Source organism: Physella acuta, unplaced genomic scaffold (genome assembly GCF_028476545.2).
Source record: "Physella acuta isolate Inbredline_101_S28 unplaced genomic scaffold, ASM2847654v3 ptg000087l, whole genome shotgun sequence".
NCBI lineage: Eukaryota > Metazoa > Mollusca > Gastropoda > Physidae > Physella > Physella acuta.
In genome coordinates, this window is record NW_026731607.1 from 312,118 (window position 1) to 329,890 (window position 17,773).

Below are 17,773 nucleotides of genomic sequence, written 5' to 3' on the forward strand. Positions count from 1 at the left end.
AAGTAGTTTTTTAGTTATTAGCTTCCGAAGTGGGTAGGGGTAGTCCGTCAGAATGTAAAAAAATGGGGAAAATGTCGGACGGCAAGCCTTTTACAACACTCGGAAACGAACGATATAATAATAAATATAAACAATAAACACTCCCTTTACTATTAGAATAATTAGCTACTCCCTATTTCAAAATAGATCTACTTCCTATTTAATATTTTTATTATTTTATACTTGGAATAATGACACATTTCGCGGTTGAGGTATTAAAATTTACTAAAACTAAACTAATATAGAAAGTGAGTTTTCTAAGTATAAAAGATTGTTATATGCAATCTACAGCTAGTGAAACTAGAAAAAGACATAGATTATGTTTATTTAAAATAAAACAGACTACCTTGCTGAGTAATAAAAATACATAAATAAAAATAAAAGTTTGTTTACATTTGGTAACCAGGTGGACACACCCACAAAGTCAAAACAAAAAATATAATATACATTGATGCAGACTCAAGATTCTACTAAATAGAATGATACATAGGAAAAGTACTTCTCAATGGTGATTCTGAATAAAACAAAACTAAATATTAAAGTCAACCATCTGGAAAATTATGTTGATAATGTGATAATAAATTAGTATAGACAGCAATTCTCTGAGAAACTATTTCATCACACTTGTGTGTCATTGATGTAACTGTTTCTTAGAAATGAAAGAAAGGGGCTAGCCAGTTCATGCATATTTAATTGTAATAATACAAAATGAAACAGATAATCTGGTTGTTTCTAAGCTTATCCTCTCAGCTGTTGGTTTTTTTTTTTAAATATTGTGAACAGATGAACTGCATTTGTGACGCAAAGCTGAGGCGCGGAAAGGTCAGATTAGTTTTTTGCCTTATAATGGACTTGCATAAAGTAAAAACACCAATGCCAATGGTCATACCATATAGAACACATTATTACCTCCTTACAGAAGTCATTGAAGCTATAAGACCAGTCTGCAGAAGTCCTTGCTAAGACATAGGAGGTAGCAAAGTGACTCAATAGCTACACCCAAACCCAGAATGAGTCACTCAGCAACATGATAGGGAAGTAATTCCAAAAGAAAAGGAATCATTCTGTAATAATTGGAGACTTCTATAGCAATGGCAGAAGCTATATTTAGTTATGGAACACTATTCTGATGGTTTGCTGAGGGTGATAGACAAACATCCAGGATAACTCTGTTGGAATTCTGCAAAACCGCAGATGTGTCGTATGTTACAAAAAAACAAAAAAACAGACATTTTGGGCTTTCAAGACTCTTTGTCAGGTCAGAAAGCACTAGGAATTAGGTGCTGAGGAGAAAGAATCTGAAAAACAGTGCTATCCTTACTAAGCTGGAGTGTATTGGCTGTTTTCATGGAAGAAAATCAACTTTTTTTAGTATACGAAAAGTTTGCGAAAAACGACATGTTTGCAAATTGTCTTCCAGTTATTTTCCACAATTATTGTTCGATTGTGATAAAACTTTGCACACACATTCCCTGATGTAGTGGCTATGGTATGAACCAAAATCTTTTACCTAGGTGTTATACTTTTTTAGATATGTAGGGCTATGTTCTGCTGTTTTCTCAAAATTTTAGCACATTTTTCAAATTTGTGTCATGGACAAACCATAATGGTTAGTAACATGAGACTGGTTCATACCATAGCCATACATGTCTTTTAGATGCATTGAAAGTGTTACAGCTGTGTACTTGATACTTTGGTTTAAATTAGTTCTACAGTTGGGGTCATTTTTTATATATCGCGGATGACTTACATTTTAAAATTATTTTTAAAAAAAATCTTTACTTCATAGATAAACTTATTTCCTTACATTTGCCATATAATAGATTATGTAAGCTATACTGGTACCAAATTTGGCAACTGTAAGTCTAATAGTTTTTTTTTGGTAAATTGTTTAGTAAGGTAACCATGTTCTGGGTGTATCTGCCCCCTTAACTTGTTTTTAAACTTTGTATAAAGAAGGTACAGGTATAAAATATTACAAATATTCACAGAAAAGAATAAATCATTTTGTTAATAGAATATGAGTAAAAAATGTGTGTCGGTTAAGCATGGACTTAAATGTTTATATCAATGGTATTCTAAAGTTCTAAAGCATTAAATTAATGATAATAGACCCAACACGGAATAGTATTGAATTTTTAAATGCTTATACAAGATAAAGCGGGTGTGATCTCCCGGAAAATGTCTTGTAAGGGCTAGAATTAGGGTTAGGTTAGGCTTAGACTGTGTCTATGATTCGGGTTTGGTTGCGTTTAGTTCTAGACTGACGTAAAGTACAGCAACTATTCCTAGGTTTGTGTCTTACTAATATATTAGCATTTAAAATAGACAATATACATACATAGACTATATACATATATATATATATATATATATATATATATACATATATATATATATATATATATATATATATATATATATATATATATATATATATATATATATATATATATATATATATATGTATATATATATATATATATATATATATATATATATATATATATATATATATATATATATGGTAATCTGTCGCTTTAGGTACGTAAAATCGGCCGAGGCTAGTAATGTGAAAAGAAAGTGCTTCATTAAACTTTAGTAATTATTTCACATTTTAAGGAAGATTTATGTTTTAAAAGTTACAAAAATGCTTCAAAGTTTCATTCATGTAGCTGTTTTTAAACAATTGTATTAAAACTTTTCAGTTAAAAATAAAGACTAGCGATGTTTTCATCAGATGCAATAAGGCTCGTTTACTTCAGCAGCCATCTCGTTTAAGTTTTTTTTTGGTAAACTTAAAGCGAGAGATTCAGGGGAAGCCACTCTAATTTACAAATGACCGCTTTTTATATAGCAAATCTTGCTCGCAAACACTGCTGTTCATTTCTGTCCTATATTGATATATTTAGCCATTGATTTTGGTATATTATTCAATTATCTATAATATTCGACACAAATATATAACAATATACTTTTATTAAAGCTTAAACGATGAGGCAACTTTTTCAGACATAAATAGCCTCGGCCGTTTTTACGTACCTAAAACAATAGATTTCCATGTATATATATATATATATATATATATATATATATATATATATATATATATATATATATATATATATATATATATATATATATATATATAATCTAGCTCTTAAAAATCTTGGCGTGATAATGCCTAATTGTTTCCTTCACATTTAAAATTCTTATTTTTTGTTTTCAGAATTCTAACATCCACAGTCGCCATGTTTAAATCGAAACAAATATCTGTTAATAGCGGCCTTGACTTTCGCGTAGTTAGACAAGTTTTCACGTGTTTGCGAGACAATAAGGACAATTTTACTGATTTTACAGTCAACATTGGCGACTTCCAGTTCAACTGTCACAAGTTTGTCCTAAGTTCCTGCTCTGGTTTCTTTGAGGCTCTCATGAGGACAGATATGAGAGAAAAATCTGAATCAAGTTGTACCATAGAAGGCATATCACCAGATATATTTGGATTCATACTGGATTTTATCTATGAAGGGAGAAATGTTCTAAATGACGATAATATCCTTGCCATATGGCATGCTTCAAACCAACTGCAGATAACATTTTTATTTTTATTATGTGAACACTTTGTCAAAGAGAGAGTAAATTTACAAAACTACAGTGATATACTTATAACTGCTCAACTGTTGGACTCTTTAGATGTTATAGATAGAGTTAGATTGTTTATGGTGAATAATTATCAGGAGATTTTAGAATCAGACGCCTTCGTTCAACTCTCTTTTGACGATTTTAAATACATTTTAAATCACTGTAAGTACCAGTATTATAGAACCGATTTTTTGGTGCAATCGGTTTTAAAATGGACATGTTCAGATGACGACTATCTCACAGATGAGCCGAAAAAATGTTCCAGCATGATTCACTCGCCAGAGACAGAAACTGATTCACTAAAATTAAAATGTAGAAAGGTGAACTCTACAACTGATGAAAGGGGGGATTTACCGTTTCGAAGATCATACCTTGGTCAATTACTTGCATTAATTTCTCTCCAGAGAGCAAACAACGAGTGTCTAGCCAAACTTATGAAGAATAAATTTGTCATGGAAAATGTATATGCCAGGACTATTGTCAACAAGATCGCTGCCACAAGTTTTGGTCCCATAAAATTACGTATCACAAAACTTGGTACCACAAAATCAGAAACGATTATTCAAGACGCCATATCAATTTCACATTCATCAGAATCAGGCTCCGAGGATGAATCCGATGAAACAACAGAAACAATATCTATATCAGATTCTGTAATCCCAGATTCCCTTCAGAGCCAAGCCAATGGTCATGATCAAAGTACGATCCACCGTTTTAGTGAATTCCGCGATTTTATTTCAGAAAGGTCTCAACATTTCCTAGACTTTATGATACCTTTAATAGTTTTGTATTCATGTTTATTAGTGTCGATTAACCTACTCATTGGGGACTTTATATAACATGTGCACATAACAACAACAAACACACCCTCATCTTAAAACAATCGATCTGTTACTACAAGCATATGGAAACCACCAGAGCTGCCATTCAATACAATTACATTCAATACCACCTGTCTCAATTACGCCAACGTTTTGATTTAACTACATTATCGATTTTGATTGAAGCACTGAACGTATGCATTCGTTTTTTGGTATTTTGGTATTTTGTTTAATCAGAGCTAGGTCGAGGATCAGTGTTAAATTTAACCCAAGGCCATTTAAAGCACACACACTTTTACGTAAATGACCAAAAAAACGTTTGAATTTCTTTATTTTAGCTATATTATACAAATTGTTTCGTTAAATTTCTTATAAAAAAACAACAACTAATTGTGTCGTATTCTGCTGTAATAGATTAACATCAAGTTTAGCCGCAAAATATTGTGTTTGTTTCTTTAGAAATGATTGCAATATGTAACTTAAAAATTCCATAAAAACGTTTGAATAAAAAGCTTTTATGTAATAATGCACTAATAACACTCTACTTATTAAATAATTATAAAGAAAAGCGTGGGCCACTGAATTATCTATTGGATGCTTTACTAATATTTTGGAAGAGACCCACGCTTTACTTTATGGTTATTCAAATAGTAGAGTATTATTATATATTTAAATAAAATGATTATTTTTCTACATTTAATTGCATAATTCAAACACACTATATACTTATGCAATGGCAATGTTAGTTTAGCTATGCAGTTGAAGACCCATCTTTAAAGATTACTTAACAATAGATTTGTATGAATTATTAAGCTTGTTCAGTGTGGTTTAGTCTGAGCGTTTTAAAATGCTGCCGTATGATCTGAAGATTCTGCCATCCGGTGTTATAGCCTTGTCGTGGTTTGGCTGCTTGTGTATCCTGACCACCCCCAGAGCTATACCAGCGGGAGTGTAAACTCCTGGTAGGTTCAACCAAGCTGGGAAGGTCTGCGCGAGTGGGGATCAGACCAAAGCTAACACCCTGGTCCTCCAGGTTGGGGGTTGAAACATAAAGCTAGCAACCTTATCTCATAAAAAAATATACCGCTACAGAAACTGCAAGTACAAAAATCCAACACCAACTTGGTCGAGGAAGTTCCTCTCTAGAAGAGCACATGATGCCTACTAGTGAAAGCCTAACGGAAGAAGAAGAGGCGAAAACAGCTGGGCTCACATGGGCACAGATTAGGGGAGCAGCCCAAAACCGAGTCCGCTGGAGATGTGTGGTTGGAGCCTTTTGCTCCCCAGGGGCCACAAAGGATTGATGATGATGATGATGATGATGATGTAAAGATTGGATTTTTTGTGATAACTTCCATTCTCATTGGGTTAGTTTTAATTTTAATCATTTTATGACGAGGAGTCGCACAACCGGAAAAGCAGTTGACAGAGGCAGGACTGTCATGGGGGACTCACAAGAAAATTGCGGTGACCGACACAAGTGGAGGGAGCTTTCTGTGGGGGACCCATGTGTCTTTGGCCAAAAAATAAGTTGATGATGAGTTTAAGATTGTTTTAGTTTACGGTGAATGCAATGGTTAGCTAACAGTGTATTCAAACAGGAACATATTTAGAACTTCATATAAAACATTGGGAAAAAAAACCCACTTAAAAACACATTTGTTTTTGTTCAAATAGGGATATGCCTATAAAATGTAAAACGATTTACTTTCCTTGTTGTGCACATGGAGGGTACGGATTTACACAACCGCTGGAGATGTATGGTTGCAGCCTTTTACTCCCCAGGGGCCACAAAGGATTGATGATGATGATGATGATGATGATGATGATGATAATGATGTAAAGATTGGATTTTTTGTGATAACTTCCATTCATTTTGAATTGGGTTAGTTTTAGTTTTAATCATTTTATGACGAGGAGTCGCAAAACCGGGAAAGCAGTTGACAAAGACAGGACTGTCATGGGGGACTCACAAGAAAATTGCGGTGACCGACACAAGTGGAGGGAGCTTTCTGTGGGGGACCCATGTGTCTTTGGCCAAAAAATAAGTTGATGATGAGTTTAAGATTGTTTTAGTTTACGGTGAATGCAATGGTTAGCTAACAGTGTATTCAAACAGGAACATATTTAGAACTTCATATAAAACATTGGGAAAAAAAAACCCCACAAACACATTTGTTTTTGTTCAAATAGGGATATGCCTATAAAATTTAAAACGATTTACTTTCCTTGTTGTGCACATGGAGGGTACGGATCTACACAACCTAACGTGATTTTAAAATATTACTGCAACTAGAAAAAAAAGTACATGAGACAAATTGGGATATCAAATAGATAGAACAGGTAAATAATGATATTCTTGAAAACAAATTCTAGTGTGCCACAGGCAAAACCAGCTATCCAACTGCTAGAAAAAAAATCATTGTTTGATTGACCACAATTATTGAAAACAAAAACTCTCAAAATACCCGAACCCCCCCCCCCCCCCATAAAATAAAATACAGCACTTAAAACTTCAGGTTTAATATAGACATAGCTACCTTGCGAATAGTTTTGCTCATTCTACTAAAGATCACACATAGATATGCTAATATAATACTAGTAAAGACTCTAATTCTTGTTAAAGTTAAAACATACGCTAAATCTTAGTCTACAATTTTGGATCCCAAAAATTCGAGACGTCTGTATAAGAAGTTCAAGGAAAAAAATTAGTCTGTTTACGCCTCTAGTTATTCAGGACAAGCGTTATTGAAAACTAAATTTAAAATTATTACCCTCTTTTTTTTGATAAACATTTTCCTTTGTTATAAGATTGGTCATTCGAGTTTCTCCTTTAAAATGTTCATTTTTTAAAACTCAAACCTTAAGAGTTTGTTGTTATACTCAACCATATAGAGCAATAGTGTTTCAACCATATGACGATTTGTATAGAGATGGGCAGTGTCTTGTAACATCAGTGAACTATTTCGTGTCTATTGTTGTAGATTTACGGGTTCCTGCATTGCAACTGTGAAGTTTAATTCCTTTTTGACGACCGAAGTTACTTGTATTTTGTTATTCTTTTCCCCCTGCAATATATTTTTGTACTATCATCTTCTATTTCCATTCGTGCCCAAGACACACGGTATAGATCAAGTAGAGTTCATCTATGCTCAGCCGACTTTGCTTTACTAAACGTGAGTTAGGTACCCAACAGAGCCAGGTGGTTTTAGGGACGTTCTCCTGACTTGAATCCGGATTTAAATCTGAGACATTGGGGTTAGAAGTCTAGCTCTCTACTACTAGGACACGCCGTTCCTTATAGAGCAGTAGTGTTTCCGTAAAGAGCAGTTGTGTTTTCCTAAATAGCAATAGTGTTCGACTAGGCACTCTATAGCGATAGTGATTGAGTAAACCCTACAGAGCAGTAGTGTTTGACTCCACTCTATAGAGCAGTAGTGTTTGACTCCACTCTATAGAGCAGTAGTTTTTGACTCCACTCTATAGAGCAGTAGTTTTTGACTCCACTCTATAGAACTGTAGTGTTTGACTCCACTATATAGAGCAGTAGTGTTTGACTCCACTCTATAGAGCAGTAGTTTTTGACTCCACTCTATAGAGCAGTAGTGTTTGACTCCAATATATAAAGCAATAGTGTTTGACTCCACTCTATAGATCAGTAGTGTTTGACTCCACTCCATAGAGCAGTAGTGTTTGACTCCACTGTTTAGAGCAGTAGTGTTTGACTCCACTCCATAGAGCAGTAGTGTTTGACTCCACTGTTTAGAGCAGTAGTGTTTCCACTCCATAGTGCAGTAGTGTTTCACTCCACTCCATAGAGCAGTAGTGTTTGACTCCACTCTAAAGAGCAGTAGTGTTTGACTAAACCCTAAATAGCAGGGGTTTCAAAACAAATGCCACCCTCCGTTTTATGATTGTCCTTAAGGAAGATGTGTAGGATTTATCCATCTGTGTAAGTGTGGTTATATCTTAGTGTTTTATAATGCAAATGTCATCAACAAATCAGGTTTGAAGGTTGGTTTGTAATTCAGGTCACAACCGCTGATCCACGCCTTCGCATTTTGCTTACCATACAGTAAATAAATTGTACAAAGTTAGCAAAAAATGTTGTCATTGAGTCATGGTAGATCTGTTTGTTACACGACTATGTGAGCACGTATTCGACGTTCTACACACTTTTAGCTGTGTTTTAATAAGGCCTTAATCTAATAATACTCTATCATCGGGGATTCCCATTTTCAGCGTTCTTTGTTTTAGTGTAATCACAGTTGAACGCGCCCTTTTTTGTTATCAATGGCGGCAAACTAAAAACTAATGTCACCTGTATACTTAATGTATCTTGTTTTTGAACTTTGTATAAAGAAGGTACAGGTATGAAATATTACAAATATTCACAGAAAAGAATAAATAAATCATTTTGTTAATAGAATATGAGTAAAAAATGTGTGTCGTTAAGCATGGACTTAAATTTTTTATATCAATGGTATTCTAAATTTTTTCATGAGAATGTCGTAGAAAAAATAATTGCGTACTAAATGAACTCAAAGTAGAAATAGCTGAAACCGTTTTCAAGTTATCTTGTGCCCAATTGAATAAAGTATCACTTTCTCTTATAATAAAGATTTCACAAATCCTTAGATATTTACGCATGATTTATTTTACAATGATTTACTTAAATTTGAAATTTCGTTCACTTAACTAAAACAGTTATGAAGTAATTAGCCATTGAGAAACCGGAGTTAGAGTAAGTACAACTTCCGATTACAAAAAGTCGTTCAAAGATTGATAGGAAACTATATACTATATTATATATATATATATATATATATATATATACTAGCCGTCCCGGCCAGGCCCTGCTCTGGCTTCTGTGAAAAACCTTTCTGTTAAAGACCATTACCTGTGTGTTTAGTAATCATCATAAACCCGGCATTGCCCACCCAAACCACAACCAACCAAAAACAACAAAACGCAAACATAACGCTAACACAATTACAAATACAAACGAAAACAAAAACTTAACAACAAACACAACCACACCCACAAACACCAATACAAACACAAAGAAAAAAACAAACAAAAAAGCAAACGAAAACAAAAACCTAACAACAAACCCAACCACAAACACCAATACCAACAAAAAAAAAATCAACGAAAAAAGCAAACGAAAACAAACCAAATCCAAACGCAAAACCAACCAAAAACACAAATACAAACCCAAACAAAAAAAAACACAAACAAAAACGAAAAAAGAAAGAACAAAAACGAACCAAATTAAAACGCAACCACTAACGCAAACCCACCTAAACACAAAGAAAACACTAACGCGAACATAAACGCCCGGGGCGGAATCACCTGTTTTAGCTTAATGAACGACTATAGTACCCCAACTTATTCACAGTCTTTTGCACTCACTTAAACGAACGCGCCTGTTTCAATTTAATAAACAATTTTAATACTCCAAGCTTATCCGTAAAATACCTACAACATTTGCACTTGATCAATCCCCGCTAATTATGTAATTATTTTTTTTCCCAACACCAAAACAAAGTAATTAAAAAGTAAATTATTTTCACGGAATGCAATGGTTTTTTATAAAGGGAAGTAATTGTGTTTTTCCTAATTTATCAAAGGGAAGTAAGTGCTATAGGACTAAATAAAGACATAATTAGAATTTTTGTAAAAGATGATATTTTTTTTAAAACTTGTGTTTAATGAACATGCCGACAATTATTACTATAATTTGAAAAATGAAAATTATTTCCCAACACTTTCAATGGTAATTTTTTAGCTCATAAATTTAGACAAATGCGCACGATAATTTTTCTAACACTTAAAATCGTACAATTCCAACGACATACAAATGCATTACATACAGAACTGAGCTTTATATATTAGATATATATATATATATATATATATATATATATATATATATATATATATATATATATTTGATATATATATATAATCTAGCTCTAAAAAAATCTTGGCGTGATAATGCCTAATTGTTTTCTGATTTAGTAGTCTTCACATTTAAAATTCTTATTTTTTGTTTTCAGAATTCTAACATCCACAGTCGCCATGTTTAATCCGAAACAAAATTCTGTACATAGCAACCTTGATTTTGTCGTAGTTACAGAAGTTTACAAGTGTTTGCGAGGCAATAAGGACAATTTTACTGACTTTACAGTCAACATTGGCGACTTCCAGTTCAACTGTCACAAATTTGTCTTAAGTTCCTGCTCTGGTTTCTTTGAGGCTCTCATGAGGACAGATATGAGAGAAAAATCTGAATCAAGTTGTACCATAGAGGGTATCTCACCAGAAATATTTGGACTCATACTGGATTTCATCTATGAAGGGAGAAATGTTCTAAATGACGATAATATCCTTGCCATATGGCATGCTTCAAACCAACTGCAGATAACATTTTTAGTTTTATTATGTGAACACTTTGTAAAAGAGAGAGTAAATTTACAAAACTACTGGGATATACTTTTAACTGCTCAGCTGTTGGACTCTTTAGATGTTATAAATAGAGTTAGACTGTTTATGGTGAAGAATGTTCAGAAGATTTTAGAATCAGACGCCTTCGTTCAACTCTCGTTTGACGATTTTAAATACATTTTAAACCACTGTAGGTACCAGTATTATAGAACCGATTTTTTCGTGCAATCTGTTTTAAAATGGACATGTTCAGATGACGACTATCTCACAGATGAGCCGAAGAAATGTTCCAGCATGATTCACTCGCCAGAGACAGGAACTGATTCACTAAAATTAAAATGTAGAAAGGTGAACTCTACAACTGATGAACGGGGGGATTTAACGTCCAGAAGATCATACCTTGGTCAATTACTTGCATTAATTTCTCTCCAGAGAACGAGCAACGAGTGCCTAGCCAAACTTATGAACAATAAATTTGTCATCCAAAATGTACAAGCCATGACTATTGTCAACAAGATCGCTGCCACACGATTTGGTCCCACAAAATTTGGTCCCACAAAATTTGGTCCCACTAAACTTGGTACCACAAAATTTGGTGCCACAAAATCAGAAACGATTATTCAACCTTCCACATCAATTTCACATTCATCAGAATCAAGCTCCGAGGATGAATCCGATGAAACCCCAGGAAGCACATCTATATCAGATTACAATTTTAATGTAATCAGAGATTTGTTTCAGAGCCTCACCAATAGTCATGATCAACCTACGATCCAACATTCTAATCGATCCAGTGATTTGTTTTCAGAAAATTGTCTAATTTTCGTTTTAAACATATGTATGGTAGTTTGCTTTGCATGTGCATTAGTGTTGCTTTATCTACTCATTTGTGAAATTATGTAACATGTCTGAACTATAAACACACCCTCATCTAAAAACAATCGATCTGTTACTACAAGCACAAGGTAATCACAAGTGCTGCCATTCAACACAATTACATTCAATACCACCTGTCTCAATTACGCCAACGTTTTGATTTAACTACATTATCGATTTTGATTGTAGCACTGAACGTATGCATACGTTGTTTGTATTTTGTTTAATTAGAGGTAGGCCGTTGTTCAGTGTAAATTTTATCTCGAGGCCATTTTGAAACACACACATTTTAACAGTGCCTTTACTTAAGTGGAAACAAAGCAACTTTTGATTTTATTTATTTTAGCTCTTTTATACAAATTGTTTCGATTAATTTCTTAAAAAAAAACAACAACTAATTGTGTCGTATTCTGCTGTACTAGATTAACATCAAGTTTAGCCGCAAATCATTGTGTTTGTTTCTTTAGAACTGATTGCAATTTGTAATTTCAAAATTGCATAATAAACGTTTTAATAAAAAGCGTTTATGTAATAATGCCCAAAAAAGTAGAAACGCAATGATTTTCTTTCAATATATAATAACACTTTACTAACTAAATGACTATAAAGAAAATCACGGGTCACGATATTATCTATTGGATACATTTACTACTGATTTGGAAGAGAGCACGCATTTCTTTATATTTATTCAAATAGTAGAGTATTTTTATATATTGAAAGAAAATAATTAATTTTCTACATTTAAGTGCTTTATTCAAGCAAACGGTATCCTTATATACCATGACAATGTTAGTTTAATTTTGCAGTTTAGAACCTTGAAGATTAATTAAAAACAGATTTGTGGGATTTATTAAGCTGGGTCCGTGTGGCTTAGTCTTAGACGGAGGGTGTAGTAGGTTAGGTTCAGATCGTTAAGGATAAACAAGTTTAGGTGAGTTATGTTTTGGTGAATTTAGGTACGTTAAGTTCAGGTAAGGTAACTTTATGTGATCAGAGATTAGTTAGGCGTTGTTAAATAAGGATAGGCTTAACAAGACTGAGATGCAAACTTTGACCTTACAATGATTTATCTTGGACCAGTAATCATCCTCTTTCTGTTTGTGTCCAAGACACATGGGACAGCAGAAGAAGAGTTTGTCTGTTTCAATGACCTCGACATACAAGGTGATATGGTGGTCAGCACTATGTATTTATTAGGTACCTATCAGAGATGGGTGGACTCAATGACGTCCTACTGTACCGGATTTGAAATCGAGATTTTCGAGTTAGCAGTCTCGCTCACTACTGCTAGGCCAAGCCTAAAGATGGGCATTGTCTTGTAAGATCAGTACACTATTGCGTTTCTCCAGGCGTAGAATTATGTATACCGGCATTGCAGATGCGAAGTTAAATTGTTTTGTAGCGACCCAAGTAAGTTAAATTGTTTAGGGGAGACCCAGTATAACTTAAATTGTTTAGTGGAGACCCAGTATAAGTTAAATTGTTTAGAGGAGACCCAAGTAAGATAACTTGTTTAGTGGAGACCCAGAATAAGTTAAATTGTTTAGTGGATACACAGTATAAGTTAAATTGTTAAGTAGCGACCCACGTAAGTTAAATTGTTCAAAGGAGACCCAGTATAAGTAAAATTGTTTAGTGGAGACCCAGTATAAGTTAAATTGTTTAGTGGAGACCCAAGTAAGTTAAGTTTTTTCCTTCTTATTCGACTGTAGACCTATTTAGTTTGACGTGCTATACTTTAAATAAATGTAACAAAACGGAGTGGTTCACTTTTGTAGATCTGCTTGTAACACGCAGGCATGCAAAATCTATACACCTAGATTTAAGCTTTAAGAACGTTTTAATCTAAGAATACCCTATAACCGGGAATTCCCACCGTTTTATGTTTTTGGTGCAATCATAATTGTTGGTGTCGGTAACAAACAACACTAAAATTGAAAGTCAGTTTAGACTCTATGTCTAGATACTTTAATTTATTTTCTGTACTTTGTATGAGAAAAGTAGAACTATTACTATTGCTCACAGAAAGAAACAAATATTTTTAAAATAGAATTTGACTAAAAAGCGTGTGTTGTACCTTATGAGCTTATACAATTTTATCTAGATCTACATTCTACATCCTTAATTTAATGGACCCCACGGTAAAAAGTCTCAAATGTCCTATTAAATATTTTAATAATCGGTTTAGGTTTTATTACAACAAATTTGGTTATAAAAATCGAGAAATTTTTTTCGTTTTAAACTAAATATTTGACGTATATGACTATTAAGAAATTTGGGTAACTAAACAAAATTATAAAAAGCCGAAATAATTTGCAACTTTATCATCAAGGATGCTTTAAATAGTACATTTCTGAATGTGTATTTTATTACAAAAACTATCAAACTCCCCACTATCCGCGAGCTAACACACTAACATATTTACAAGAAAACTGCGGAAAACATCAGTGAAATGCCGAAACTCAATAGCGCCGCATAGCAGTTGTATTAGTAATAAACCGGGAGTGATCTCCCCTAAAAATTTCTCGAATATTCTTGTAAAAAACAACAGGGGATGGGAACTCGGGATATAGTTATGATTTTTTATCCATTTAAATACTAAACTTTTTATAATAGAATAGAATCTCATAGAAAAAAGAATTGCCAAGCGAACGCCGAATAAAGATGTGTAAAATAGTGCGGAATATTATTAGTACTTTATAAATTCAAATGCGTTTTTTGAGAAATCGGAAATAGTGAAAATAACTAGGCCTACTTCTGGTGAACGGAAATTACTTCAAATTTGAAGAAGGCAGAAAATTAGATCTTGTACTTACTTGTGAAATTTCATTCATCTATCTGAAATAGTACTCAAGCTATAGGCTTTTAAAAAAATCAAAGTAGAAAAAGTTCCACATCCGGTTATCGGAAATTGCTCAAAAGTTGATACGGATCTACGATTTTGATATTATACTTATGTATGAAACCTAGCTGTAACGGTACTCAAGTTATCGTGTTTACACACACACACACACATACACACACACACACAGAGACATACGGACAAGATTGCAAAACTATGTGTTTCCGACTCAGGGAGGTGTAAAACGTCGAGATTTGTAAAAATCTCTATTTTTTTGCACGATTACAATACTTTCTCTATTGGGCTTGTAAGACTAAGTTGTTAAAGTAGCTTACCAAGTTCTTGCTCCGGTAGTTGCCAGCTAGCGTTTTTTTTTTCAAACCAATTGTGAATATTTTTTTTAAGTTATAAAATCTACTTTCGCTTTTGGAATCAAAACAAACTCCGACGATGAGTTGTTTTAAGTAAATTAATTTTAACATAACACACACACACACACAAATATATTATATTTTATATAGATAGATCTAGAATACACATGTTTTTTGACGTAGGACTAGACCCTGTATAATAATAATAATTTTTTAAAATAAAATATGAGATTTATAAAAGATTTCAACCGTAAATCAAGCCTAAATTTAATTATTAAGTATAGCCTAGATCTAGAGTCTAGATTTCTAGATCTCGATCTATGACTAAAAAAAGTCCTCTTGAAAATTCCGACGTAGACAGTAACATACGACATACAGGATTTTTTTTTATTTATAGACTCTAGAGTAGTCTAGATTCTAGATCTAATTTCTTTTATTTTACAGTGTAGTTGATTGTAGACTTAAGAATTAGGAATTAATTACTAAATTAGGCCTATTAAATAGGCTACTTACTTTAAGACAAGTAGACTAGAATATTTTCAATATCAATCAGTGGCGTGGTCGGGAGTTACCCGGTGCGGCACTTAATGGTGTCACCTCCCAGAGGCGTAGCGACCATTCCCGGGGACAAACTTTCAGTTTTCGATTTGCACCTCCCCCTCCAACTTTCGATTTGTACCTTTTAGAAGACTATTTAACACTCGAATTAATCACTAAATTAAGTGGAATTATCATTTTATTTTGTATATATTGCTATTTTTGCATTGGTGTCACCCCCTAAGTGGTGACACCCGGTCAGGTCCGCATCCCCCGCCCCATATCGATCTCACTACACCTCTGACATAAATTTATATAGAATCTAGATTATTCTAGGTCTAGTGGAGTTGAGTGTAGTCTTGTTATAGATTAGAACTTAAGAACTCGATCTAGAGTAGTGAACTGTAGTAATTTAGATCTAGAATCTAGTAATGTAAATTATGCAGTAATTGTAGATCTAGAATCTAGACACAAACTAGATTCTTCTAGATTTAGAATCTAGATTCTTCGAAATTTATTATTATTATTATTAGGCCTATTTGTTCATTTATATTATCAGATAATTGTGGTAAATAAAAGTCAACACATCTAGACTAACAAAATACCATGCATTTAAAATATATTATGACTTAGAGAAAGTTTGGTGAAATGGAAATTTAATTTATTGATGATGTGTAACTTATTTGTATTATTCCTTTGGAACTGATAGTAATAAAAAGTTAATGAAATTACAGAGTTTCATCCAATTAATGTTTCTAAAGCCTTGCATGAACTTAATTTAAATATATTTAGCTGCCCAATGAATTTTCCGGAATTGGCTTGTCGTTTGACTGATGGTAACAAAGAGAATCACCCAGGATCTTTGCTGATAAGAAAATCTGAAGACGTACCTTATTCTTCTATACCTAAATGTGATTTGTCTAATGAAAATATTAATTAAGTGACCACTGCCAAAGATATTTTACTATTATTTCATACATCATCTTCTGAAATGTTGTTTTCTATCTCTAAACCTTTCACAATTTCTTCAAGAGATATTTTAACATCTTTACCTACTTCCCACAGTTCTTATGTTCAAAATTTGCAATGTTCTGAGAAACAAAGTAATAATAAATTTGTACCCTGTGTTTAGTTTCAGCTCCATTAAAATGTAATAAATCAAACAATTTCAAAACTAAATGTTTCTTATCCCATATGAACGTATTCTGTTTTATTTAAGAAAAATCACCTTTAAAAAAATTTAATGTTTGGATGTCAATAAAACATAAGGACATGGACTAGTTTGTGGGTAAGCTTTTATACTTAATGTACAATGAAGATTCAGTTTTGATGTCAATATAGTTGCTTCTGAAAGAATTAAACTATAAACAATAGCATTTATGTAAATATCTCAATGGCAGTTCAGTATACTCATCATTGATTTCAAACAACAAAACAGAACTACTTTTTAAAATTGAAAAAAAAAATTAAAAGAATTTCATTAATGAATGTTTTTTAATTACTTAAAACAGAAGATGCATGAATACAGCATTACAAAGTATATAATTTATATGTGTAGAATTGTAGATAGATGATAGCTAGATCTAGATTCTAGATAGATCTAGATTCTAGATCTAGATTCCATCTCTAGTCTAGTCTAGAGTCTAGATCTAGACTAGTAGATATCTGATCTAGATCTAGATTCGATTAAGATTAAGTTGTAGGCTGAGTGAGAGTGAGAGTCATCATTTCCCTAATATTTTATCTAGATTTAATTACTAAAATACTAGACTAGATCTAGATCTAATGAATTCTAATTCATGAACTTACTCTTAGAACTAGACTAGATTAAAGCAATGTAGAGATCTAGATCTAGATATCGAGAGTCTCGTTTCAAAGACTGAGTAGAGTCAGAGTAATGTCCCCTAGCCTTGGACAAACTATCAACAAAGAAATAAAATCAATAGTATATTGAATATACTTACCGCCAAAAAACTTTTATATTCAGAAATGCATACACATGTATTTGTTCCCATCCATATTGTTATGTCTGACCTCCGACAGCCAGTCAGGAGCGGACACCCCAGGTTCGATTGGTATCGTACCGATAGAAGACGTTGTAACGGAATCTCAACAACTTGCCGTGAGCTCGTTAATGCAGTCTAGGCGTAAATCACGACAAATCAAAGAGACTCACACGACTTAAACTATGA

At 33.1% G+C, this 17,773-nt stretch overlaps 2 protein-coding genes across 3 annotated transcripts; both read left to right on the forward strand.

Annotated features, from left to right (window-relative positions):
- The first annotated feature begins 1,979 nt into the window (after positions 1 to 1,979).
- LOC131927032 (kelch-like protein 18) lies at positions 1,980 to 4,703 on the forward strand. The gene is made up of 2 exons (XM_059282691.1): positions 1,980 to 1,998; positions 3,269 to 4,703. Exon 2 carries the CDS (start codon positions 3,291 to 3,293, stop codon positions 4,521 to 4,523), a length of 1,233 nt encoding a protein of 410 aa, XP_059138674.1. The 5' UTR covers positions 1,980 to 1,998; positions 3,269 to 3,290; the 3' UTR covers positions 4,524 to 4,703.
- A 4,085-nt stretch (positions 4,704 to 8,788) lies between these two features.
- LOC131927328 (kelch-like protein 18) lies at positions 8,789 to 12,266 on the forward strand. Of its 2 annotated transcripts, none has more exons than XM_059283090.1 (2): positions 8,789 to 8,870; positions 10,568 to 12,266. In XM_059283090.1, exon 2 carries the CDS (start codon positions 10,590 to 10,592, stop codon positions 11,856 to 11,858), a length of 1,269 nt encoding a protein of 422 aa, XP_059139073.1. In that variant the 5' UTR covers positions 8,789 to 8,870; positions 10,568 to 10,589; the 3' UTR covers positions 11,859 to 12,266. The 2 variants fall into 2 exon arrangements, with proteins under 2 accessions (XP_059139073.1, XP_059139074.1); XM_059283091.1 differs by having other exon boundaries at positions 8,804 to 8,876.
- The last annotated feature ends 5,507 nt before the right edge of the window (positions 12,267 to 17,773 follow it).